At 39.9% G+C, this 27,956-nt stretch overlaps 1 protein-coding gene across 1 annotated transcript; it reads left to right on the plus strand.

The window, feature by feature from the left end:
* Nucleotides 1–25,415, plus strand: CARD11 (caspase recruitment domain family member 11). Its single transcript, XM_085300441.1, has 24 exons — nt 1–37; nt 406–618; nt 1,289–1,426; nt 2,082–2,407; nt 3,724–3,903; nt 5,886–6,038; nt 6,131–6,256; nt 6,770–6,967; nt 7,461–7,640; nt 8,667–8,721; nt 9,893–10,008; nt 11,167–11,270; nt 13,972–14,024; nt 14,601–14,733; nt 15,277–15,478; nt 16,353–16,479; nt 17,574–17,814; nt 18,131–18,227; nt 19,308–19,403; nt 20,335–20,467; nt 21,016–21,195; nt 22,302–22,426; nt 23,262–23,377; nt 23,902–25,415. The coding sequence occupies exons 1-24, from the start codon at nt 1–3 to the stop codon at nt 24,104–24,106; spliced, it is 3,534 nt and encodes a 1,177-aa protein (XP_085156567.1). The 3' UTR covers nt 24,107–25,415.
* The last annotated feature ends 2,541 nt before the right edge of the window (nt 25,416–27,956 follow it).

The following is a 27,956-nucleotide window of genomic DNA, read 5'->3' on the forward strand; positions in this document are numbered from 1 at the left end:
ATGTGTCAAGTCAGCACAGCTGAGAAGGGCAAAGGAGGTGAGAATGAAAGCTGTAGTTGCCTGTAGCAAGCTTTTGCTCTCAGCTCTGTACATTCATACCCTTCTGTGCATCATGGGATTCTCTGAGTGGTAGAGCCTTTCATGGAGTTAGCTGAGCTACAGATTCATCACTAGAAAGCAATATGCAATAGTTCATGGACTCAAGATAGGACTTCCCTGAACTGTCACTTCCCTGATGAGCTGTGGACAGGCTGCGCTTCAGTACAAACAGTTCAGTACAAGAATACAGGGCAACTTCAACACTCGTCCGAGGTGATTCTAAGCTCATCCTATGTAACATGAAAAAGTAATAGGATAGAAATCCACCTCCTCAATGTTCATTTAGTCATTGTTTTTCTTGTTAAGGAGGAGAGCTGGAGATGGATGACTGCCTGGAGACATTGAAAGATGAGGAGGAAGCTTTGTGGGAGAATGTAGAGTGCAACCGCCACATGCTGAGCCGGTACATCAATCCAGCCAAACTGACCCCATACCTACGGCAGTGTAAAGTAATTGATGAGCAAGATGAGGATGAAGTGCTCAACTCACTTATGCTGCCCTCCAAAATTAACCGAGCAGGTAATTATTTCGTGAATGGCTACATCTACACCCCTATCTGAACAGTATTATTTTGCTGAAACTAAGGGGGAGCCTGTATCAAATTACAGGTTATGATGGGGAAACCTGTATCTCATTTAGGTGAGATTTATTGTAAAGGGGGGAATCTGCTGCTGCAGAAAAGAGCTATTTTTATAACAATGATTCTTGCCAGTGCTGTGCATACTGGAACTCTTGGGCTCAAATTCCCGACACAGCTCTGGCAAACGTTTCAGTTAAAACAAGTAGCAGTTATTGCCATTCCTAGAGTAGGCTCTCGGCTATCTTGCAGTGCTTCATGATTTGTCGCTGGAGGATCTGCCATCCTACTGTTTTAATACTGCCTGGTAAGGGCTGCACTGAAGACCATGTCTTTTGAAATTTCTGTTCCAGAGATGAATTTTCTTTGGAAATTTCTGTTCCAGAGATGAATTTGCTTGCACTCCTTTGGAATAGCAATCAGCACCAACATAAAGGATACATGGCATTACTTTATGAGTTCCCCTGAACTCAATTAATCAGCTGACTTTTTCACAGTGCATTACTGTGGCATAGAAAAACCTTAAAGAGATTTGATTTCAGGGATCTTTCTTATGCTGCTCCTAGTGCTGTTATGTCATTTCTYACTCTCTTCTCTGTGGGCTTCACTTAGGCCGACTGCTGGACATTCTTCACACCAAGGGCCAAAGGGGCTATGTAGTTTTCTTGGAGAGTCTGGAGTTCTACTATCCTGAACTTTACAAACTGGTGACAGGGAAAGAGCCTACACGGAGATTTTCCACTATTGTTGGTGAGTAGAATCAGTAAAAGGAGCCTGTTGAAATGAGGATTACATTGAAGACTGGATTTGATTTTTCAGATGAGAAATGGTAATAAAAACTATAGTCTTCTAGAAGCATTCTACAGTGCCCTGTGAGAGATGTAGTTTTTCAGTTCCCTTCAAGTGAAAAAGGATAGCAATAGATAAGGTATAAAGAAAAGAAACAGCCCAGCTGTCTGAATGAGGCTGAAGAGCTTCAAATGGAATGGCATTACAAGAAGTCTCAACAGAAGAAACACTGAGAACTTACATTGATGATCTACACATGTGCAGTAAATTTGAAGCATTCAGGTTAATTGTACATGTATAGATTAATTTTACAAAGTTTGTGCTATTTTCACATGCCTGTCAGCTCAGCCAAAGCAACGAGACAAATGTAAAAGCTTCATACTCTACCCAGACATAAAGTGTACCTGTATATTATGATACCGGTAGTAGTGTGCTGTGTAATATTGCTATTGTTACAAGTTAGATATTTAAATGTGTGCGTGTCTGTGTATGCACATGCATAATCCACCTCTCTGTGCATATTCTRGGGCATTTGTTGTTTACTCAGTTCTGCTGAATCCTACTCTAATATTAAGTTACTTTATTAGAAGCTGATAAGCTGTTCAAATATTTTCAGTGGAGGAGGGACATGAAGGCCTTACCCATTTCCTAATGAATGAGATCATTAAGCTTCAGCAGCAAGTAAAGACAAAAGATGTACAGCGCTGTGAACTCTTGGCTAAGTCTCGTCAGTTGGAAGATGAGAGAAAGCAACTAAAATTGAACAAAATAGAGCTGCTGACCTTCCAGGAGAGGTACAACAAGATGAAGGAAGAGAGGAACAACTACAATGATGAGCTGGTCAAGGTGAAGGATGAAAACTACAATCTGGCCATGAGGTATGCTCAGCTGAGTGAAGAGAAAAATATGGCCGTGATGAGGAGCCGAGACCTCCAGCTAGAGGTGAGAGAAATGCTCTGGGCTTCTTTAATTAGAAAGCAGCAATGGAGGATGCCAGTTGCAGCTGGCAAAATGAGACCTCACTTTACCRTAGGAAGATGTGGAGTTTTCATTTGTTTTGCTCATCCAGATGATTAAAGGCATGACTATACAGAAATGCCTACTGCAGTGATATATATTAATGGCATATAATTTACAGACTTGTAATGAATTAAGGTAGCATTTAAAAACAAAATATTAAAAATATAATTATTTGCTGGAAACATAATTTTGCACTTTCAGGCTTGATAATATATTGGGGCAGTTGACCAGGTTTGCACTACAGCTCATCATGGTTTATTCAAAAATTCTCACATACGTCATTGGAACAGTTTGGGGGCATTTAGGAAATGGAAGAAAAATACCGTAAATTCCATAAAATTCATGCTTGTATAGGGCAGGTCAGAGTAAATGACTCTGATGGAGTATTCCRTCAAGTGGATCTGGATGTTGGGTTTTATTTAAGAACCAGTAAGATTAGACTTTTTGCCTTACGCGATCATTTCACACACTTGTTCGGTTGCTCACTCCCCCCTGCCAGCACTATGTTCTCTAGATCTCAACTTCCTCGTGGGGAGATTGTTACTGGTGCAGGAAGTTTGGGCAGAAAGTTGTGTTGATTCATGCTCTGCCACTGCTTGCAGTTACCAGTCTCAGGCATTACCAGTCAAGGTCCCTGGACCTCCCCTGACATTCATCTCCACTCCTCTCTCTGACCTCCTGGACCTTCCCAGAGTTCCAGGGTCTTTCCTCTAGCCAGGATCTTCATCATCTTCTTTCTAGGCCACCTTCTTCTTTCCAAGACCATTTCTTTGTGGGAACCCTTCTTTTCGGCAGCACCTCTTCTTTCTAGAACCCCAAGTCCTCAGTTTTTCCGGCCTAAATAGTCAATGTGCAGAATCACAGCACATGATCAGTCTCCTAAGTGGTGGTTGTGTCTCATGTCTCTTTATGAATTGGAGGATTCAGGATGTGCCACTTTTGTTTAGCCTAGCTGTTATCAAAACTTACAACCAGCCCATACCAGTTTTAGCTAGCAAGTAGAAGATTTCTGCTTGAGAGTTCAAAAGTTCAATTTTGGACATTTACACCCCGTCCCCCCTTCACAAACCTGGTTATCTGCTGCTTGTTAGCAGTTACAATTTAAGCTTTTTTTCCTGCCTATGACAGTGTGTTTTCCCCTCGAAGTGAAACTGCTTTGAGAGCAGTCCTTATCACAGCTAAGGATTATTTCTTTTGCTTTCCTGTTTCTCCTTTTCACTGCTCCCTGGCTATTCTAGATTGACCAGCTGAAGCATCGCTTGAACAAAGTGGAAGAGGAGTGCAAGCTGGAGAGGAACCAGTCACTGAAGCTGAAAAATGATATTGAAAACCGACCAAAAAAGGAACAGGTGCTGGAGCTGGAGCGGGAGAATGAGATGATGAAAACGAAAATCCAGGAGTTACAGTCCATCATACAGGTATAAATGCCAGTCACTGCATTTAAAATTTTAAGTGTCAGACACTTCAACTTATGCATCCTTCTCACCAAGATGATGGATTGAGCAGGCTTCAGTACTCTTTTCCTCCAGGCACCCGCTCTACACTCTCCTCCCATACTGTCTCGCATACCCCACATCTCCTCACGGTCTGCCTTGGTGGCTGCACTGGAGGATCTCGGTGTCTGAATGAGGCTGTGAGCATGGGGGCAGAAAAGCAGCAGATGGTGACAGTTCCCACATACTTTCAGTAAGGGACAGGGAGTTCAGTCCATAACTAGGAAACTCTTAACTCTATCAACAAAAGCATGTAGCTTGGTCTACTGCTACACCTCACCTCAATAAATGCTCCCATTGTAATGCTGCGAAGAGTTGAGTGAAACCTCTACCTCCAAAGCATAATGAGCATAAGTGCAAAGTTTGAAGCAACAGAAGGATATATAGCTCCCAGCTGTCTGTAGTATTCCCTGTACAAACACATGCATGAAGAGGAATTGTACAGAAAACTCCYTGTCATCTAATAAATGAAACTGTACATGAGAGAGTGCCTCTTTCAAGATGCTAAATGCATCTGTTTAATCGCTGAGCATTCAGTTCTACGTCTTAGCCCCACTGTGGTTCTTTGTACCAGTCTGTCGCTACAAAGCTGCCTTAAATAGGCAGCTGAGAAATTTGTGACAGTGGGTCTATGTACCCTGTTTTGTGCTATTGTTACATCTGTGCCAAAAGGTCTAGATGAAGAAGAGGGTAATAAAGGTTTCTGTACTTGTGTGGTCCCTAGTTACCAGAATGCCCCACAGAAGRTTGCTGTAGCTTGTACAAGTTTCTTAAGTAACCTTTGTTTGAGTAGATGAGAAAAAAGGCTAACTTTTAGGTAATTTAGCACTGTGTTACACTGTGAAGAGCTTAGCCAAATATTAGGATGTACATGAGAATGCTTGGCACTTTGCTGGAAAAGGTTTGTGTCCTTTTAAAGTGACACTGTAAAAATATTATCAATATATGTGTATTTCAGAAAATGGCGATGGTTTCTAGTAGTGCCTAACAATTCTTAGGTCTAATACAAATCCAATCCAAAGGTTGAAAAGGGCATGGTTCAGATGATTCCATGAGTTCTAGTCTATATAGAATCTCTTACATTAATAGAAAAAGTCTTATAACACCTAAAGAAGCAGAAAAATAATCTAAAAATATTGAAAAATAGGAGCGAATTATAATTAGTGTTCTCCTAAGTGAAAATATAAATAAATAAAAGGCAATTTATCTTAGAAATACATACTTTATTAGGTAAGGAAAATGTCAGTGAAACCTCCAACTTAATGTATTTTAAAAATAAATATGCATGTCATTGCTTGCATTTTGTGCCTTTTTCATCTTCCATTTATGGTTAATTTTGGGTAACAATTTATTTGCTGGAATCTGCTCTAATAACCTTGTTAATTTTAAGTCCAAAAGAAAAATTATTTCTGGACACTATGGAAAATGAAGCAATGGTACAAGCTACTCCAGGCATGTTTAATATTCACTGAGCGTAGGCCTGGAAAGCCTATGCATGCTTTAAAAATTCCCCTGAATGTTTTCTTAGGCCTTGCTCTTTGGTAAAGGGTGAATTTTGTGCTCAGTGAGAGCTGATTAATAGAAAAGAGTTTTGAATGCAGGGCTTGGAGTGAAGAATTGTCCCTGCATCCCAAATAGATCAAATTATATCCAGTACCAAAAAAAGGTAAAACAATTCTTTCATCAGACCATTCTGACAGCACGACAAGCTTTATTCGTCTTTTCTGACTTTATTTTAAAATATGAACACGTGTCCATCTCTTCTCCTGTTTTTGCATTGCAAGACTATGCTTATTTTCTGTTCCTCTTCTTTGTTCTTGTTTTTTGTTTCTTTTTTTCCCTACAATACTCTATTTTCTTTCCCTGGACTCTTAATCTTCTTTAAGACTTAAATCTTCTTTCCTCAGGCTGACAAGCGGAGTTTGCCGGATTCAGACAAAGCCATTTTGGATATTCTGGAACATGACCGTAAGGAAGCACTTGAAGATCGTCATGAGTTGGTCAACAAGATCTTTAATCTCCAAGAGGAGATTCGTCATGTGGAGGACTTGAGAGATAAGGTGAGAAATGGAAGGATAGGGATAAATATCTCAAGCTAGTGCCCAAAAGATTTCTGAGAGCAGTGGTGGTTAACAGTGTGTTTCATTTACAGTACCTTGAAGAGAAAGAAGACTTGGAGTTGAAGTGTTCAACGCTAGGGAAAGACTGTGAGATGTACAAACACCGTATGAACACTGTGATGATACAGCTAGAGGAGGTAGAAAAGGAGCGAGATCAGGTATCTCCATTTTAAGTGAAGGAAATTTAGTAGCAACAGCCTGTATCTCTTGTGCCTCACTTCTGGGAATTGAGGGTGACTGGACCCAAAATATTAATTTAATATTAATTTAATAAAATATTAATTAAAAATAAACAGATACAAGAAATTACTGCTTCCTGGAGTTTGTATAAATGTAATTAAGTGCAGGATAATATTGGGTTGTTTCCATAGTGTAGCATCTTCCAGACAGGACCAAGTTCTTAACTGCTGTAAGCTGTATWTTAGAGGCAGGTAATTCTGTTTGCTCTCTGGAGTGTGCCACTGCCAGCTAAGAGGGAGCTAGAAAAGAACCTCCCCCATCGTCATAATCTTTAATGGTAATACTGTGGCAGATCTTGATTCTAATTGCTGTGTAAGTTGATGGATGGACACCTGTTATGAAGTCCTTGTTCCAAAGACCTTAGGATCTAAACCACAAGGGGAGGATATCTGCTGTCTCTGTGCAAAACAGGTTTTTCCTCTCCACTGCAGGCATTCCGTTCCCGTGATGAGGCTCAGACACAGTACTCACAGTGCCTGATTGAAAAGGATAAGTACAGGAAGCAGATTCGAGAGCTGGAAGAGAGAAATGATGAACTCCGAATTGAAGTGGTTCGGAAAGAGGCTTGCATTGTTAACCTAGAAAGCAAACTCCGACGTCTCTCTAAGGACAATAACTTTCATGACCAGGTGGGGCTGAGATGACATGGATTGTTTCCTTTAAGACTTGGTCTTAGAAGCGTTTGAGTATGAAGGGAAGAGGGGACTCTTTAAATTCCCCTCATGAATTAGGTGAAAAAAATAACTTCCTTCTAGTAAATGTCAATATTGTGAGAAGTTCCTCAGTACAGTGGGATTCAAGCTTGCTGCATCATGCACATAACTTCTCAAAGGCTGGCATTCCACAGCTTGAGGTTAGATGGAAGGAAAAGAAATACAGAAAGACAATGAATTTCTATTCTGGGGTAGAAAATACAAATACATCTTCTAAAGAATGTGCCCCAGTGAACAGAAATCCCCACAGAATCGATCTGAGTTACTAGTTTGGGACAGGAAACACATTCTGCATAAGCTTCTGGAGCACTGTATTCACAGACAGTTCAACCAGATTACACCAAAAGATGATCATGAGGAGTTGTGCCCAGCTTTTCTCAGAAATAAAATATTTCCTTCTGATTTTTAGAGTTTACCACGGAATCTGCCCATTACCATTATTTCCCAGACCTTTGGGGCTCCTAGCCCAAAAGCCAATGGTCAGGAAGCAGATGACTCCTCCACTTCTGAAGAGTCTCCAGAAGACAACAAATTCTTCTTGCCTGATCAAGCTCGACTCAAGAGAAGAGTGAACCTAAAGGGAATCCAGGTATGTCTTAATACAAGGCTGAAATGGTACAGTTAGGGACTGTTAGAACTAAGAGATATAATGCATGTTGTTGTGTCTCTAAAAATGTTGTGCTATAAACATAGGCATAGGTTTACGTATAATAATGAGCTGTCAGTTATGGCCCTGTGAAGATTTGTATGTTSAGGAGCAGACATAGTCAGGCTTCACTGATCATTTTCTGCCCCTTTTCTCCATTTTATGTATTGCCATTGCTTTTGCTGTTCATTCATATTCTTTAAGTATCTTCATTAAATTGATTCTTTGCCTTCTTAACGGTAAGATGGTATAATGCCCAAAGTCCAACACACAAGGAATTTTGAAGACTGAAAATGAAGCATTGGTGGAAAAGCTTATATCAGCTGGAAGGAATAATAGAAAAAAATGGACAAAGTCTAGAGCAATATTAACTGCCTAATTTAGAATTAAATTATGGCAATTTTTTCTCACTTAAGAGTAAGAGTAGCGTGAGTTAGGTCCTTGATTTCATCGACTAGCTGCATTCATTTAGCTATCATCTGGTACTATATTCATGAATTGTAAAAAATATACAGTCTGACATTCAGAGTTTTGCGCTCCTATTTCCTTACATGTGCATTTGAATTCTCCCTACCTTTCATAATTTTTCTGAGCTTTGACTGTCATTATTACTTATGGCAGTAGAGCTGCATTTTTTACATTGTACACTCCAAAAAGATGCCTGTTGTATTAACAGCTGCCTGAAACCAGTCCCAAGGCACCCACTTCACCTTTTGTCTTTTTGTTCCCTCAGCAGAATCTGGAAATTGCAATGCATCTGAGCCAGATTTTTAAGGTAGTTAGGTAGCTATCTCCCATTCATTGCAGTGGAATTTAGATACCTAAATATTTTCTAAATTGTGGGTTCTATATTGTAGCATAATGTGAAAAGTGGTGAAAAATATCTGTTTTACAGAGTATGGCAAATATTCTGCATTTGGTTTTTTTGTTGTTGTTGTTTTTTTTTTTTTTTTGTCCTCTTTCTTTTAGATAAATCCAAGAGCTAAATCCCCTGTCAGTATGAGCAAAACATCAGAGTTTCAAGGTCAGAAAGAGTACCCCTGTTCTTATCCCTTTTCTGTTGCTTTGTCTCCTCCACTCCATTTCTTTTGATTGTTTTAACAAACATGCCAGGAAGGGAAATTCTTAACTAAGTCTGAGTCTCTAAAATGGGCAGTGTCTTTCATAGTGAATAATGTCATAATTTGAAGTAGTCAAGTGTTCTACTGGATTGTCCTTTCTGTCCAAGATACCTTCACAGACACAACTTATCTCAGTGATCTGTTTCCTCAATTTTCCTTTTAGTTTATACATTTTTTAAAGGCATTAGAATAATATCTGTATTAAAAGTCATTATATTCTTTTTGCTGTTGGTAAAATCCCTCAAGCTGGAGAGAGGCATCTAAGGAGCCCCTTTGCCATTCAATAAAAAGGAATTCCTTTTTATTCTAAAGCAGTGCAAAGATTGAGGTTTTCTTGACACGCCCATCAGCCAGTTGCCAAATTACCAAATTAGTGAGTGTATACTCATGTTTGAACTTCCTCTAATTCYTCTTATTGATCTAAGACTGTTCTCAAACCGAACATCTCCTTTATTTGTTGTGTGCTGCAGCATACTCACTGTTGTACAAGATATGATGGGAGACATGGTTTCTGTTCCAAGACATTGAATATTGAATACTATGTTTGTATCAGGGAATGTGCAATCTTAGTCCAAATTGGAGGTGCTGAGGAAGTGGAAGCAGAAGTCCACAAAAGCATTCGCACTGTGCTACTTGGGGCTTTTGAGAGATCTCAGGCTCCTTAGTCCCTGTTGTAAATCTGCATAATGAGCATAAAAAATGAGCATAATTCTGTGAGCCATTCTTGTTTCAGATTACCAGATCAAGTTGATGAAGTTAAAACATGAATAAGTATAATGGTCTTTATTGAATTTGGTAATTGGTTTTCATAGATCAAATCAAAAATACAGGAGAGGCTGAAAGAGAGAAAGTGGGCAAGAGGCTCTCCAGTGTCGTGAGCATTCCTGTATTTGTTTGGGCAACTGAAGGTGAAGGAGAAGGGGCCAGAGTAGTAAAGCAGAGGGATTCTCCAGTAGAGAATGAGGGAAACATGGTAAATGGAAATGGAAGAGTAATGCTGTCATTGCAAAACTGAAAGACTATTGAAAATGATCTAACATAATTTTCTTTTTTGTCTCTTATCTGTGCGTGCAGCAGTTAGAGTACAGGATGAAGACGGGGCTGATACCAGCAATGGCCGCACAGACACTAGTTCCTCTAATCCTGTTTCCATCAGTAACTCCTTCAGCAGCTGTGAAGTCAGCAAAATTGTAAGGAGTGTTCAGATGCCCCTTGCCTGTCTATGACCTTCTCTCCAAATGCAGTTCAGAGCTCTCACGACTCAGTGTTAGCACTTCACTAGCATCCCAGCTGTGATCAAATTCAAGGCTGTTGCCAGAGGCTCCCTTAATCCTTTTACCAGCATTGTTTGAACCATGTTATTAACCTTTTCCAAAATCACATAACTGGTTTGTGTTTACTTAAAGATATTTCAAAGGTATTTATGACCTCTTGCTGTCTCTTCATGCTGTTTAACATTTACTGTTGGAAGGAAGAGATATTCTTTAAAAGCTGCTTTGTAATTTATTTTAAGAAGCTTTTTCAAAATTCTGTTGGAGATTTCTCACGCCTTTCCAGTCTATAACTAACAGAGTCAGAAAAGGGGTGCAGATCACAGTTGGAAATTTCTGTGTACGATAGCCAAGCCAATTCTCCCCTACTTGCTGTATCACCATAATCTCCCAACGCAGATATTCCATTATATCTGTGTGAGCACTGACACAGCAGGACAAGCAGACAGAGAGAATGCTCTTGCAGAGTGTTAATAACAAAGAACAAAACATCTTGCTAGAACACCATGAGAAATGCTGCCCCAGGAAGTTATAATTATACCCAAGAACAGCCAGGGAAGAACTCCCTGCCTCTCATAATAAGCTTAGCTGGTTTTAGGACTATTCTTTGGAATATCTGTTGGATACCTTGATGGATTACACTATCTTCATGGTAGTAAAATCTGGAGTTTACTCTAGATCTCYAAAACTAGTATACTAGTAAGTATACTAGGTTAATTGAGTATATGGAGAGCTGTAATTTTCTTACCCATTCTTTATCCCYCACTGTATATCAGCTGTGCAAAATATACTCCATGCATAAAGGATAAAGTTAAAATTCTTCTGTAAAGCAACCAGTCTTGTGGTCACAGAAGAAAATACTGTGTCAGCACAGAAAGTATGTATATAGCTATGACACTGGACTGTAAGAATATGAATGCTCTTGCATGTAACATTCTGTGAGCCTGGAATCACTTTTTCGTATTGTTAGATGTGCTTCTCAGCACAGAATACCACTAGCAAGTTAACATTTCTGCAGTTTAGAAATGACAGCACACCTAATATGAACATCCTTCTGTCACTGTTGTTTTTTAAAAGCAAACCTTGAGAAATCGCAATGACAGTATCATGTCTACCACTCCGGAGCCGCCAGGAAATGATTCAATAGTCCGCCGTTGCAAAGAAGATGCCCCTCATTGCAGGTAGGCAGCCACGCTGGTGAAATATGGCAGGAACCTGTTGTCCAAGGAGAAGGCAAACAGTGCCTTCTGTGTCTTTGTGTCTGTCTCCATTTGGAGGGTTCCTATTAAGCAGTAGGACGTTTCTGAGGATTTTAGGGCTGCAGACCTTTATCTAATCCTTTCAAAAACACTCAGGAATCTCTGATGATTCAGCTGAGGTGAGTGATAGAGCAATACAATGGCATCATTGCCTTTTCTAGGGTATATAATAGCCTAGAAACAATAACAATATTGAAATGATCAGGCACCAATGCTATCAGAGAACATGCTGTACCTTTGTAGCCTGATATGGCTCCAATTCCTGCTTTTCAGCCCCGTGCTGCTTGTGTCTCTGTCCCTGTCCTTGTCCCCTTCTCTCAGACCTCCTCCTTCTCCTCAGCACAGTGCCAAAATGGAGCAGAGTTGCTGAGAATCTGTGGGGAGCAGGGTGTCCTGGGGTGAGGGAGGGAGGGGTTTTTGTTGGAGAGCATCAGAGCTCTGTATCTCAGAGATCGTGATGAGAGGAGAGGGATTTATCGCCTCTGTTTCTCCTTCTGCTGCAGCTTCCACTTCTGTTAGGTCATGGCCCTCTTGCAAATGAATCAGGTCAGCTATGCAAGTTAGTGGCAGGAAGGAGAGAGATCTTGCCTACCTCATCTTCCCCTAAATGGCACTGACCCCTTTTCTAAATGTTTTATAGTATTATGATACTTGAAAATACTGTTTTGGTGTTAGTGTCAGTAGCATCAGTGTTTGTATCAAAAGGTCTCAGAAACAGGTATTTCTGATATCAGAACGCACAGAAGATACTAATACACACTAGAAATGGTGTCATAAAAACAAAACACTATCTCTTCATTGCTTTTGGAGGAAAGACTAATAAAGCACAAGTAAACAAATTTAAGAGAGAGCTCTATATGTAGAAGATTTACATCTTTATTAGTGCTTTTCAAATCAAATTCATCTCTAGCAGACTGTCACTTTCACTTCTCTTTCTCTGTGTAAGTATTTTCAAGACAGCTTTCTACGGAGAGCATCCTCAACTAGTTCTTCCTCACAATTTTCTAGGCTGCTGAGGTTTTAGGCAGAGTGATCTATTCTAGTCTCCTTGGAGTTTTCCTGCGTTGTCTTCCAAGGCCCTTTTTAACTGTGTATAAATTGTGTTACTTCACAATGGAAAAAAAGGGTTGTTTTGTTACTGATTTTTATGTTTCATGTTTCAGATTGAAAAACCTTTGCATGCCTGAACATTTAAATATTAGCAGGATATGACAGAAGGCAGTAAAGATTACACAGATATTTTTCATCTTGTGGCCTTCTGTTACTACAGCTCTGACTATGTCCTGTTCCGTATGTTAAGGCATTAGAAGACTGAGAGGTACTGAAATTTAAAAATACAGCTCATATTAGATGCTCTTTCCCCCTGGCAAGGGGAAGGAGAAGGTACCTTGGCTTAGCAAGGTGGGAATATAGCCTTATTTTGTTAATAATTGCTAAAGTCAAGCACATGCCCAGAAGTGATTTCTCTGTGGTTTGTAACTTTATAATTAGCCTGCTAATTTTTTTTTTAATTTTTTTTGTGAACATAGTCCAAAGTAATTGCTATTTGCATGACACGTTTCAGGTTTCACAGTTCATCTGATTTTGTTTTGTATGGAAAAAAATATGAAATGATAATTTAATACAGTAGGAAAAGGTGTATCCTTTCCTTGCTTATGCACAGTGTAAAAATAGCTGATTCTCCCCAGACTTACTGCAAAAATTCATCCTTCACCTGAAGCCAAATATGCAGAATATCAGCTCCACAGGAGAACTACAAATCATTCTGAATGGGAAAAAACAGCAGTTGTCATTTAAACAGCTTTGCAACTAAAGGACATGCTGTAATCAGTCCCTTCTAGTGATAGTCACTTGGCTGGACATCCCCAATATCCCTTTAAGGGAAAAAAATCGTGCATTTTAACTGTTTTTATAGGCCAACCAATCTAGTCACCTTTAAAAGGAAAGCCTGTAGCTGACTGATGTCAGTGGGAGTTGGACTGGGTCCAGAGCTGTGGAAGGAGAGTTTCTGCGTGAAGCTTGGTATACCGTACTGTTCTGTTACTGTAGGTACCCGAGTAGCCGTGTGAGGCACCATTAAGCTGTTACAAAATGCTTCAAGTACTTTAAATCAAGCAGGTAAATTATTCCTTTCCTGCTGCATCTCAGTCATTTTCCTTGCATTCGTTATGTCCATCCTGACATTTTAGATCTATAGTGAAAAAACCCATACTGCAGTATACAGCAGGTGTTACGCAAACATTACATCATTGTATCGTAGTGCTGAAGCATGTGCGAGTCACTCAGATGAGACCATCATTCGTCAGCCCCCTTTGCCTTCAGCAAAATCTTCATTCACTCACTGCTGCTAGCATTTCCTTCTTTTGAATCTGCTTGCCCTTTCACCTGCCCCTTCCCATATTGGCTGACACACTGTTTTCCTGTCATCCTCTTACTTCTTCCCTGGGCCCACAAGCATGTCACCATTGCTTGTTGTTTTGCATCTGAGCAGCTGCTTTATCCAGCAGCTCCAGCATCTTTCTTTTTCACAGATTCCTCCTTCAGAACTTATGAAATCTGCTGAAAGGTAGAAAGTGGACAACTTTCTCTCTTTCACTGTCTCATGTTTTATTTTTAATTCCAGCCTGGTTGAAGAGGACAATGACAGCTTTGGATGTGATACTTTGGAGCTAGATGGTAAGCAAGAGTATATCATATATATATGTATATATAGTTCAACTATGAGATGTGATTACCAGCCTCAAAAAAGGAAGGCATAAAATTGAGAGGGGAAGGAGAGGACAGGGCTAGACTCCTCTCCTTGGTACTCAGTTAAATGACAAGAAGCAATGGGCACAAATTGAAACAAACGTAGGAAATTCAATTTAAAAATAAGAAAAGGCCTTTTTACTGTGAAGGTAGTCAAACACTGGAACAGGTTGCCCAGAGAAATTGTGGAGGCCTCCATCTCGGAGATATTCAAAACCTGACCGGCCAGGGCCTTGAGCAATCTCCTCAAGCTGGCTACTTTGAGAGGGGTTGGACTAAACAGTCTCCAGAATCTTCCAACCTCAGCTGTTCTATGAGAGTGAACAGGTATGTTTAGTAAGCAAGAGTGGCCTTCCTTGCCGTGGTCTGTGGACATTAACCATTCTTCTGTATTAGGAATTCCCCCATTCAGCTTTGGCTGGGATCAGGTAAACCTTTACTTTCCCCTTTTCTGTCTTTGTCACTCTATCTAGGACTTGTTTTTATTTTTGTTACCTTTTTCAGATGACAGTCATGACAGGCACTCACATGGAGCTCCTTCAGTGCATTCTTCCTCTTCTTCTCATCAGTCAGAAGGCCTGGATGCCTATGACCTTGAGCACGTCAGCTCCATATTTAGGAAGTTCTCTCTGGAAAGGTATTTGAAATGCTGATTTAACTACTTCAGACTGTGATGGAAGGGAAAGGCTACTATAGTAGAGCTCTCTCATTTATCTGTTAGTTGCTGAAGATATAATGGCAGGAATATCATGTCACAAGTTGTCATTCGACACACATCTCATGATACTATGTTAAGTCTTTACTTGTTATGTCTGCAGCAATATAATGTTATTTTGGACCCCTTTCATAGTCTGTGATCCAATGAAGGTCCTCTTAGAATTTCAAATCCTTCAGGGCAGATAAAATGTTCTAGAGGTTTACATGTATTCCTGTGATCTTGTTATCTTGCTGCCATAGATGGGATGCTATTGTACATCTGTCATATCAGAGCAGACAGTCTTCTCCAGAATAATCTATTAAGTAATGAGAAAGATTTCTCCTGGAGTCCTTATATTCTAGTGTTCAGTAACATTAAAAGTTCATTTATATGTCTCTCATTTCTCAGGCATACATTTAACTTTGGGTTGGTTGTTAAAAGCTGAGATAATTGTCTAACTATTACTTCCTTTCATGAAAACAGACCTTTCCGTCCCTCCGTCACATCTGTTGGTCGCATTAGAAACTCCTGCTATACTATCCAGCGCGTCACACTGAACGGAGACAGCCTCAACTCAGAAATTACTCTGGTTGGCGGTAATGACAAAGGGAGCTTTATTAGTTCTGTCAAGATAGGATCACTTGCAGAGAAAGCAGGTCTTCGAGAGGGACACCAACTCCTTCTGGTAAGCACAAAATAATCAACAAACAGTATTAGACATGTGCACCTGCATGCATGCACACTCACTGAAATACTGTTTCTTCTTTCATCTTGTATTAATGACAAAGCATATGACTTTTGCAGAAGAAAATCTGATATTGACTATGAAAATATAAGAGAGTAGTATGTGTATTCTGCCAGAATGCACACATCTTTGCACTTTTCAATAGCTCTGAATGGAAGAGATTAGAACTAGAACAACTCCGTTTCCTTTAATGCTATCGCTTGTGGTACTGCCCCTTTGAAATGCTAGAGTGAGAGTTGCTCTCGACTTTCTCAGTAGTAGTCTGCCTGAAAGGAGGTTCGTGCTACTTAACGTAGCATGACAGCTCCTGCGCTATTCCTCAGAGTGGCTTATTCTGGGACTGGGACAGAAATGCAGCTGCAGTATGAACGGGAAGAACGGCTGCACAGCTGCATAGCTGTTCCCACATCATGCAAGCAGGAGTTAAATGATGCTTCTGCTAAGTCATTCCCTGCTTAGCATTTTTCCTCCATTTCCAGTGTTCCCAAACTTTTATCCTATTAAAGAAGGAAATGTTCCACCAAAAACATCCCTTCTGCCCATTTCTCGGAGGGGGGGGGGCGTGGACGGCATTCCTGCACTACCACTTCTGCAGCCTTTTACTGAGAAATCTAGGTTTGTCAAAGCCCTGCAATTCTATTGTCTGCTAGTATTCCTAATTGGAGAGAAATTAAATAATCCAAACATACTTGTTATCAGGATGCAAATATCTGAATTGCAGGATCAGGAAAAAGACTATCTGCTGCTATAAAAATGTGATATAATTGACTCAGATTAAATCCATACTGGAGAATAATATTTCTTTCATATCTAGTTGGAGGGCTGCATCAAAGGGGAAAATCAGAGTGTTCCCTTGGATACTTGTACAAAGGAAGAAGTTCACTGGACAATTCAGAGGTGCAGTGGTCCAGTAACACTCCAGTATAAATCAAATCATGAAGGTAAGACCAAAAGTGTGGCTCAGGTCTATTACAGGATGTAGTGTGGATGAGAACAACAGGACTAGAATATCTTTGAGAGGGTATTAATTATACTGGTATAAACCTGAAGCAAGTCTACTGATGTTACATATAGCTACTGTATATAACTGCATCAGGTTTTAGCACTGTAACTGAGAGCAAAAATAGTCCATACCATTGTCACTTCAGGAGTATGAAGAACTTACATGGTGGGCCACCAAAAACATGGCTCTCAAAACACAATCAAACTTATTTTTATATACCRTTTTCTATAGTAAAATGTGGCAAGCTGAATCTTTTATCCAGCCGAGGTTCGATTTAGTATTTCCATGCTGGAGTTTCCCTGTTTATTACCTTTGTGGCTTTATCTTTAACAGCTGGAGTTCATACATGGTGAACAGAATTTGGTTTTACTGTTCCTGGCTTGTAATGTTAATGTTATGGATCAAAAATGACACTCCAAAAGCCATTTCTAACTGATACAGATTTTTAAGGCTGGTTATAGAATTCCAGCTGCACAGATCACACAGGAAGTGATGTCTTTGATTTTTTTTTGGTGTTTTCAGATGTAGAAAATAATATTGCAAGTGTTTTTGGAGCACCACTTTGCTGCAGGTAGAATGTGTTATATAGATTGTGGGAATGCCAGTTAGAGCTAATAGTAAAGCAAATAGCTTGTCAATAAAATAAGTGATAGATCTCAAGCTGTATTTATATGATGGAGCTCTAGCTGCATCTGCATCTTTACTGAGAAGTTTTCTGGTTTATATTTCATCTATGTGAAGCATTAAAATTGGGGTTACCTAAATGTATTACTATAAGGGAATCTTTCTTACAGACTCTGATACTTGCAGCATGACCTGTTCCTAAAGCAATGCCCCATTAGTGTCTCAAGCTGCAGACCCATAACCTTTTGTAACTATTCTAAGTAGCATTTTAGAAGTATAGACTGTTTCTTGAGGGAGCCTCAGAATTTCTATGCCATGTACTTCTCCCATAGGACTCCCGGGAATGCAGAAATACTAAGGTTTTGACTACTGGTTGATCATTTTTGGCCTCTTCTTTTATTACTACAGGTTACCGGAAACTGCTGTCAGAACTGGAAGAAGGGCTTATCACATCAGGGGATTCATTTCATATCCGCTTGAATCTGAACATCTCGAGCCAACTGGACTGCTGTTCCCTGTCGGTGAAATGTGATGAGATTGTACATATTCTTGACACCATGTATCAGGGGAAGTATGAGTGGTTGTGTGCCAGAGTTGATCCTTTCACAGACAGGGATCTGGAAACAGGGACTATTCCCAGCTACAGCAGGTGAGTGTAATGCAGAGTGACCATGAGTGGAAGTAGTGGTTCTGGAAACAGGAAAACTAACTGCTATGACTGCAGATATTACCTGAAAGAATAATGTGGGTTTCTCAGAAAGCAGAACAGGAAAACATGCTATGGAGATTCTTTACTCCTTAACTGCATGGCAGTCCTGTTCACTATTTTGTTTCTCTTTACTGCGATTCAGTCGGTCCTCACTGGTATTTCTATTTAATCTTTTCTGTGGACACAGACCCATCACAGTCCAACCGTCTTCCAAGTGGGTTCAAATTGATCTCTGTGATTCCTTTCTTTCTTTCAGAGCCCAGCAACTTCTTTTGGTGAAACTGCAGCGGTTGATGCACAGAGGAAGCAGGGATGAGACAGAAAGCTCATATAATACCCTTCGGGCACTCCGGGTAAGAACCTATAAACAAGGTCATTTTACCATCTGTGACTCAGTTGCTACTTGTCGTTCATTATATTAATTTTACACGAAATTCCTGTTTACTCTCTTCGTAGGTTTTGATTGTTCCAGGCAATGGGTGTCTTATGTTTGCTTTAAATAATATTGCCCCCAGCAATGGACCTAGCTCCAGCAAATTATTAACCCTTCCTGCTATGAGGGAGTACACTTTAAAAGTCTAATATCCGCTCTGCGTGGTGTTAATCCCTTCATTCTCTGCCTGTGAGCCTCTAACACATGTTCACATCTACATGAGGAAGAAGCTGCGTCCTTGTGTTCTTTCTCTCCTACTGTGAACAAGCAGCTAATCCACAGAGCTATCATTGTCCCGTATTAGAAATATCTGTCTCCTCCAAACTACATGCTATGCAGAGAAGTGGGATTATCAAGTCTTCATGCACAACAGCCCTGTCAATTTCTCCGTTTCCCTCAGCAAAAGTGGTTTGATTTTCTGTTCTTTAGCCCCAAGAATTCCATGTCTGTGCAATCAAAAACTAGCTTACTGATATATCAGTTACCATACATTCTTTCTGGAATTCTTAATAGCCTTTGGGACCACAGACAAATATGCTTCCAGCATTGCAGAGACACTGTAGCCACTGCTTGTATTTGATCTCAATCGAGGTTAAGTGTCGTGCAGTCCTCCTGCACTCCAGTCCTCACTGATCAAAGGGATGGGGATCGCTGGCAGAGACGCTAGTGAAAGCCAAAGCTTTGCCTGCAATTTCTCAATGCAGAAACTACCTCTTTCATAAACTCTGGAGTGCCATCTCCTATGAAGAAAGGGTTGTGAAAGAACAGTAGCAGAAGCAATGTTTCTCAGTATAGGCAGTGTTGTGGTTACGGTTTGCTTCAAATATTGTGGAATGCATTATTTGGGGTAGTTGTTAATCAGTTACTATCCCCGTTATTGGAAATACCAGATACCTGTTTTCGCTTGTTCTGTTTTTGCTTGTTCTGTTTCTTGGATGTTATAATTTAAAAAACAAAAGAGAGAGAGAGAGAAAGAAAAACTCTTGTTATTTTTTACTAGAATACACTGCAGCCAGAGGAGCCTGCCCCACTGAACGATCCAAAAACTAGCCCTCGTCTGTCCCGAGCAAGCTTTCTTTTGGGCCAAATCTTACAGGTAAAAAAGTTCAAATCCTCAGTGAGGTGACTAGAATAGTAGATCTGAATAGTAGATATTCTCAGGCTATCATAATCTCCTCGGAAACTTCACCTCAGGTATAGAGGCTATATGAGGATTTCTTCCTGTCAAAAAGAGATTTAATATATGAAGAAGAGCAATAGGTTGTGTTTTCTAGCTGCTCTTGAGAATGTTTGTTTTTAAGTGCATTCTTTTCATTAATAATATAACCTTGATGAATCAAACATGTCTCCCATCACATATTTTGTCTGAACCATAAGGAGAAATGCATTTGGCTAGGCCAAATCCCCAAGTGTCTGTGATGTGAGCTTCCATCAGAAAATAGTACTTTAATTGTAGGTCAGTGACTCTGAATGCTACAGAGTGTGTGGGGGTGAAGGATAAAAGACATGTGAAGGAAGATGGTTGTGAAGGTTAGCAAACATACAGGAGGAGGAATTAATGTTTGGATAGAGGAATAGCTGGGTGGATGGGGAATGAAAGCATGAAGCATTTCTCTCAGTGCAAAAATCTGCCATTAAGGAGGGTTTGAGTCTCAGTGGTACAGTAAAGAAGGGGCAGAGCTCTGGGTATAATCTGTAAAACTGTTGCTCTGCTATTCCGAGTGAGTATGTTGCTCTGTTGTGGATACATCAGTGCTTGTACTGTTGATGCCAGAGCTCTGCGAAGAGGAACATACTGCTTAAGAGCAGAGAACAAAATAAAAACTCCCAAAGGGGATTAACAAAGGCTCTGAATCAGATCTATGATATTTAAAGAGCCTGAGAATTCAGTCAACAGCTCCATGAAGTCTTGTCTTTGATAGACAYAGGTAATTTGGATCTTGTAGATAACAAGTGCGGGCTGACGGATACATAGAGAATAAAGAATGTAAGGAATGAGGGTCAAATTTCTTTGTTCGCCTTTTCAGTTTGTCAGCAGGTCTGAAAATAAATATAAGCGCATGAATAGCAATGAGCGAGTCCGTATCGTCACTGGCTGGCCCTCTGGTCTGGCACGAACCTCCTCTGAAGCAAAAAAGCTCTTGCCTGATAAACTAGAAGGTATGGATGTAAAATAATAATAGCTCTTATGCACATGCACTGATATAAAGGCCGCTGCATGGCTGTGAAGAAATTGTCAGTCTTTCCTATCTCTGACTTCTGTGTTCCACTCTGTACAAATATTAGTCAATGTTTGTGACCAAAACAGTGATTTTGCTGGAAGTGCTTGGAGCACCAGGCCTTCATGAACAAGTTCATGATACTGAACCTTTGTATTTGGTTGGCAACTCTTCCTAGGTTCTCTCTTGTTCTTCCTCCAAAAAGGTTTARCTCAAAGTAAGTTAAGCTAATAAGCAGGAAGATTCAAGCAAGTGGCATGTTAAACTATGAAATAATCTCTCGAAAGCAAAAGGCACTTGAATTACTTAGTATTAGGTTGGACATCATACTACTGCGTGTATGGTAAAGGCAACCCTGGCATTAGAGAAGGAAGGACCATTCTGACTAACCATGTCAGTTCTTATTAAAATGTATATATTTCTCCTGTCTCTTTCTCCAAAYAATGTTGGAGAGGAAACCAGAGTACAAACCTCCTGTTCTTTACTCAGATTTGGATTCCGAAAGCGAAATCAATAAGAGCCTCAGTCTGATCCCTTATAGCTTGGTGCGACCAATCCACTGTGAGCGCAGGCGCCCCGTACTCTTCACCCCCACCATGCTTGCCAAGACCTTGGTACAGAAACTCCTCAACTCTGGAGGTGCCCTGGAATTCAACATGTGCAAACCAGGTAATGACACAAAAGACGATCATGACTGCTAGAAACACAAATATACAGATGCACACACACATATGGGCATGCACAGTTGATAGCTCTCTTCATAACACATCAGAGTGAAGTGTAGCTATAAATCCTAGTGTTTAAGAATATTTGAGATATTCTGAATGTTTTTGAAACAGCCAGTACACATCATTGAGGTTCTGTGTGTGAATATTATCCTTGAGTATGCTGTGTGATTGCTAGGTTGCTCCTCAGAGACTGGAATACTGCGAGTGCTTTTCCTGTTTGCATACTGCATATCTAGGCAATGTGAAGTTTTGATTAATTTGTGTCTAGTATTTGCTATTATGAGAAATATCTTCCCTAGAGCAACTCTAGGTTTCTATCTAGTCCAAGGCTGTGAAGATTGTGCATTTGATGTACTCCAAAGACTGATTTTCTTCTTTGCTAAGTATTTATTATTAAAGCAATATGCAGTACTGTGATTGCTGTAGGGCAGGATTGTATACAGCACAGCATTAAACACAGCTGACATTTTGCTTTTACACTTCTATTCAATACCCACTGCATAGTACACAGTCTTACAGTTACCCAGACAAACTGGAAAGTTAAGTATTATAATAAATATCCTCTGTCTTGCAGCATAAAAGCTTTGATGCAGAGCTGAAACTCACAAGGGTACCAGTATCACACATTGCAACCTAAGCCAAATTTTCTGAAAGTTTAAGCAGAAATGTTGGAACACTAAGTCCATGTTTTAGGAACCTATACCAAAGTAACCTTTTTATTAGCACTTCTCAGCATCTTCCAGCCCTGATATGTTACTATGTAATATTAGGTGCAGAACTAGTATTTACTGCTTTAATATGATGCCTTGATAGTGTTGTGGTAATTGCCCAAGGACTCGCTGATGCAGGATATAGCTGAGAKACTCAGCTGTGATCAGATTAAAGTTTAATTGAATTAAATGGAAGAAATGAGGCAGCTGTTAGAAAGACAATTCATTGCTGATCCTCTTTCCCATCCTTACATCCTACTGGAAGTATTACTGGGTAGTTTCTTAGGTGTATTATTGTTGTAATTTTGACCTTGTCCTCATCTACTTCTCTTTCCAGATATTGTAACAAAGGAAGAGTTCTTACGGAAGCAAAGGACAGAGACTATCATCTTCAGCAGAGAAAAGAATCTGAACACATATGAATGTATTGTACCTGCCAATATTGAGGCTGTCACTGCCAAGGTGCTTAGAGTATTCTGTATCTCTTCAATAAGTTGTCTGTGAATCTGTCTGCAATGTGTGTATCTTCTTGAATAGGAGAAAGACCAATTTACAGTTGCATGTTCTCCCCCTTGTCTGCATTCAATCTCAGATTTCTGTTTATTCCTCCAAATAGCTTTGATCTGTGCTCTTGCTTTTCCTTCCTTTTTCATCCTCAGCCATATTCTTTTATATTCTTGCTCATTCCCTGCGATGACCCACATTGATACAGTAAAATATCCTTTCATTTTCTATGCTCTGTCTCTTATTCAGTTCCTTTTCATTTTATAAGTATATATAAATGTGTGTGAGACTAAGAGGTACAAGGACCTAGACAAAAGGGAGGATAGCCTGAAACACAGACATGGAGGTGTATTGTACAAAGATAACAATGTCAAAGACAGAAATCTCATCTCAAGTAGAGTAAATTTGATGCACAGCATGGAGAAAAGGAGAATTCAAGTGATGKTTTTTGGCAAGTAGCTGTAGTCGATGTTCTCTCTGAACAAAGAGCGAGTATGTGTGTTTGTGTATATACATAAAACTTGTATTTTATCATAGTCTTTATCTTTAAATCAAATCATTTGTATTTGAACCTTTCTAGAAAGCCATTAAACTTAGCCTTTATTTGACTGACTGATTGTAAACTGGTAGGAGGAGTTTAGAATTTAAATGTATATTTGATTAAAAGGTTTTAAACCCAGGCAGTGGTAAATGGAGAACTATTCACTTGACCCCACGAAGTATGGATACCTTTATCCCAAGATTCCACAGCTGTGAATGTTCCTTTGTGACACTGTTATGACTTTGTTTTCAGAATAAGCATTGTCTGCTGGAAGCTGGAATAAGCTGCACAAAGGATTTAATCAAAGCCAAGATATATCCTATTGTTCTCTTTATCAGAGTCTCAGAGAAAAACATCAAGAGGTTCAGGTAACATATCAAATCTTTTGCATATTTGATATTCTGTCTTATTTGGTGAATAATTCTAGAGTCCACTGAGAGAAATACAGAACCTCTTCTCTCTTCATCTGGTGCTTTTATGTGCACTCTTTCCTCCCATGATTCCTCCCTGAAATCTTGTAACAGGAAAAAGTAGGATTTTCCCCAAATCTAGTACTCTTTTGCTGTCCCTGACAGCAATGAATGTTGTGGGAGGATAAGACTGGGCATGGAGGAAGTCAAATATTCTTCAGTATTCCCATAGCATTTCCTGTGGTAATGTAGCTGGAAAAGAAAAGTTCATAAACACATTCTCCCTGTGTTCTGTCCTCTTAAATTTTATCCCTAGAGCCAGTACTGGGGGACAGGGGAAGATAGCTGGAGTAGCTGCATTCCCCACTGCTTTTATTGCTTGTACATGATCAGCAGAAAATAAATTCTTGATGGGACAGCTGGACATATGAGAGTCATTTAAAATTTAAGCCATTTATTTTTGGTCCAATCATTTGATACAGGAAACTATTGCCAAAGCCGGAGACCGAAGATGAGTTTTTACGTATGTGCCGTCTGAAGGAGAAAGAACTGGAAGCACTGCCATGTCTTTATGCCTCTATAGAGGCAGATGCATGGAGCAGTATTGAAGATCTTATCCGAACGATAAAAGACAAGATTGGAGAAGAGCAGCGTAAAACCATCTGGATAGATGAAGATCAGCTGTAAAGAACAATAAATAAAATGGAGCTCTATGGTTACTTAAGGACATACCAAAGTGGAGCTGGGGCTTTCAGAATTCTCTGATTCAGTTCCCAGTGCTCCTGTTTCACCCTCGCTGGCTGAGGACTCTTCCTGCTGGCAGAACACATGCGTGGAACGGAACTGGAGCTGTGTTTAATAGTGAATGTCTCAGATGCTAGGGAGGTAGGACGTGGATCAGAACACTGCCATCTCTATTACTTCTGACCTCCCAGTATCTCTTCAGGGACAGCAGCTGTATGGCATGTGAGAAGGACAAAGATCTTGAGTGGGAGCTTGGGGTAATTTATTATGTTAAAATATGGACTGCATTTGCCTCATTTAACACTGCTGATGAGACCAGATAAGTGGAATCCAGGAGAAATATGGAATGAGGATTGGACTAAAGGATATGAAAAGTGAGATGTGCCCCACACCCAGTCTAGAGGTGATATTCTGAATATATTCAATTAAGGAAGCTGAAGGCTGTTTGGTAGCAATTAAAACACTACCAGTGATGGCCTTAGCAGCTCCGTAATCCTGTTTTGACATGACCATTTAATCAGAAGGGAAGAAAATAATTAATTAACTACTATTTCTGGCATTAGTTAAAATGACGATTTTCCCTTCGCTTCTAAATCTGAGTTTTATTTAACGTTTTTACAGGTGTTCTTTGTAGTCCTGGCACTTACAGCAAAGTAGACTCCAAAGTCCCCGTGGCACATCACATCTTTCCAAGTCTGCTGATGTTTCATTTAGTTTATCTCAGCCTCTGTATTGTATTCTTTTATGCATCTCAGTTTTTAACATTTTTTATTCAAGGAAAATACTATGGTGCCTTCTCTAGACAAAAGGTTTCTCTGTTTCTCCACTGAAATCTGTATTCCTCTACAACATCATCGCCTGCCAACATGCCTGCTCTCAACAGGAGGGATAGTTCTGAGAAGAGGAAAAACAGAATTTCATAAGCCAGTAATAGCTATGAGCCACTCAGTCCTTGACCTCTCTGCTATGACTGACAGCAAAGAGACCAGTGAGCATCACACTGTGCTGTGGCAAATAGGGTAACATTTTCAAAGTTTGTACATSACTTGGAAGACCACACCCCATTTTCAAAAGTATTTCAGTCCCCAGAGTTTAAGTTTCACTGATAATTAGTGGAAAGTGGGCTCCTAAATCTCTTAGGGCTTTAAAAATTTTTCCTCTATACAGCCAAATTAATTCAATAAGAATGATCGGATAATAATGACTTGCACAACTTGCTGAAATGCAATAAAGTCTGACCTACGGATGAAAAGTTGTACATACCATTATCCTTGAGTCCTTCATTTCCTGCCATTAGAAGGTGCCTACCTTCTAAGACAAATTTTATGACAAATTTGTCTTTGCTTCTGTGTTCATTCTAAGCCCCTCACCTTTGGGCCAGCATGCAGCAGCTGGTAGTAAAAAGACAGAATCCAAGCTAAACATCTGGACTGATTGCCCTCACTAGATGAGATGCTACATTGTCCTTGAGATGAGCTTCTGATATTGTGGATGCCTCTCAGGTGGATTCAGTCTATTCATGTTGGCTTGTGGGGCTGTGCTGTTTTGCTCTTTTACTTTCATGCACATCATTTTTTTAACTAATGGTACCTTCTAGAAATCATTTATGTCATTTTACATCTAAACTTCCTACTGCTGTTTCTCGCGTTATTGTTTGAAAGACTGTTCATAGCTAGTGCTTCTCAGAGAATAGCAGTCTACCTGCCCCATGCCATCTGCTAGGACTCTGCAAGCAGAGAGATACTACTATTTTGCAATCTCTGCAAAGTACAAGCTGCATACACATTTTGCAACTCCTTCCTGGACAAAAATAACAACCAGTCATGGATGTGTCTTCAGAGATCCTCTGTGGCTCAACAAAAAATAAGAAAGTATCAGTTAGAGAAGTTAAGTCTTCCAAGAGCATTTTCCAGACGTTCCTATTGTCCTGATAATGTAACCCTGGGTAACAGCCACTCATGGTTTGTTGGTGCCCATCTTTTACTAGTTTTGAGGCCACAGCTGAGCAGTGGAAGTGGCTATGAAACTATTCCTCAGCTGCTTCAGCAAAAAAAGTCAGCCAGGTCAGCTTCCCATCCCTTCCGGATGGGACTGACTTCCCGCAGGACATAACTCTTATGATGTCCATGTCCACTGGCTGTGCCACAGGGCTCAATGACATCTAGTAGAGTAGCTAGAGCAGACAGTTAATGGGGAAGAAGGGGATGCACTATCCCAAACTGCTATAGCTGTTTCTGCAGCAATCTCTCACCACAGCTTTAGTTCTGAGTCTGCTTTGCACAGACAGCAGCTGTGGATACAGTTCATCTCACTTAGCTTTAGACATGGGAATGGTAGATGCCAAAGCCTAAAGGAGATTCCTTCTACAATGATACGCCTCCATTCATCTAACTTACTATAGATGGCTATCTGAGGATGACATGAATTGTCCTCCTGTCTATTTCTTTCCATTGGCTATAGGAAGAAACTAAAAAATTAGCTTGACCTTTAGCATTTAACTTCCAGGTCTGTAATACAGGACAGCTAAATTCACCTTATGGGAAAGATGGGACTAGAGATGGAGACAGAGAAAAATAATAGCTCTAATTATTTCTGTGAAACTTGAGAGGAAGGAATAGATAGCATGGGTTTCTTAACTTGGTGTCTGAGTTAACCTCCTCTAAATTCCCAGCTTTGCAGATACTATGAGGCACTGTGGTTGTCAGTTCATTTAATGCAAAGCAGCTAGATTCTGTTAAGTGAAGTTCACTGACTGAGCTGTGTGTGTTGCCTACATAACCATCATCCCTCTTTCATTCAACGGAAAASGACTGAAAACTATATTCTCCCTTGACTTCTGGATATGAACTCAAAGAGCAGATCTGTAAGAGGAGCACATTCTCAGAAGTGCACCAGAGCAAAAGGCACCATTATCATTTCCACCAGCTGAAGAAATGCTTCTGATCCAGATCCAAATGCCATCCGTCTGAACTGAAATAAATTAACCTCTGTATCTTTTGAAATATATTTAAAATAACAGGCTTGAAAAGAGAATGTGGATTTACCTAACTGTCAGAGTGCTGGAATCAGTGTGTGAATTCCAGGTCCTCGAGTGGTAGGCTTGAAGTGCAAGCTTGGAACTTAGGCTGTAGATCACTTTTGATTCTGCTAATTCTTACTTGTGAGGTATTGCTTTAAGCTGCCAACCACTTCCTTCCTTCCATATAAATGTAATACATACATACACTCCTTGATCCTTGGTCACATATACAAATGACCACCTAGGTACAGACATCTTATTGATCAACCTTCAGTAGTGATCATGTTGTTAAGAAACTGGAAACAAGGACAAGAAATGGAGATGGAAAATGGAAATGGTTCCATTTGTTGTAAACAGTATCACAACTGAACCCAAAGCAGACTGTCTATCTGATCTTCTATAAGTTTAAAGGTCTGACAGGCTTTTTGTTGGATTGTTCTTCAGGTCTTTTTGTATTGTTAAACAGCAATACAAGGTTTGTGACTGATGATTAGATTTACAGATACCACTGGAATTCAGATGAGTTACCTAACTCACTCTAATACAAAAAACAAACAAACAAAAAAAAAAAACTATGAAGCCAGGTTTGAGCTCTAATCCATGTTTGGCATCAGAATTCAGATCAAGCCCTCTGACAGAGACATGTCAAGATACCGAGGGCATATGCCTGCCCTAGGTAAGCAATATTTACACCCATCCCTTCTAAAATCAAATCACTAAAGGTTTAAGTGAAGTTTCTCAACTTTATTTATATTTTAAGTGAAACAAGGAGTT

Source organism: Rhea americana, unplaced genomic scaffold, assembly GCF_003343005.1.
Source record: "Rhea americana isolate MKP2758 unplaced genomic scaffold, rheAme1 scaffold_10, whole genome shotgun sequence".
NCBI classification, from domain to species: Eukaryota; Metazoa; Chordata; class Aves; order Rheiformes; family Rheidae; genus Rhea; species Rhea americana.

What these genes read in the sequence shown, in the direction of transcription:
- CARD11 (XM_085300441.1), top strand. Translation starts at nt 1, where the DNA reads ATGTGTCAAGTCAGCACAGCTGAGAAGGGCAAAGGAG. An exon ending in GCCGAGACCTCCAGCTAGAG is followed by an intron (nt 2,408 to 3,723) that starts GTGAGAGAAATG and finishes TGGCTATTCTAG; the next exon opens with ATTGACCAGCTGAAGCATCG. An exon ending in TGATACTTTGGAGCTAGATG is followed by an intron (nt 14,025 to 14,600) that starts GTAAGCAAGAGT and finishes TACCTTTTTCAG; the next exon opens with ATGACAGTCATGACAGGCAC.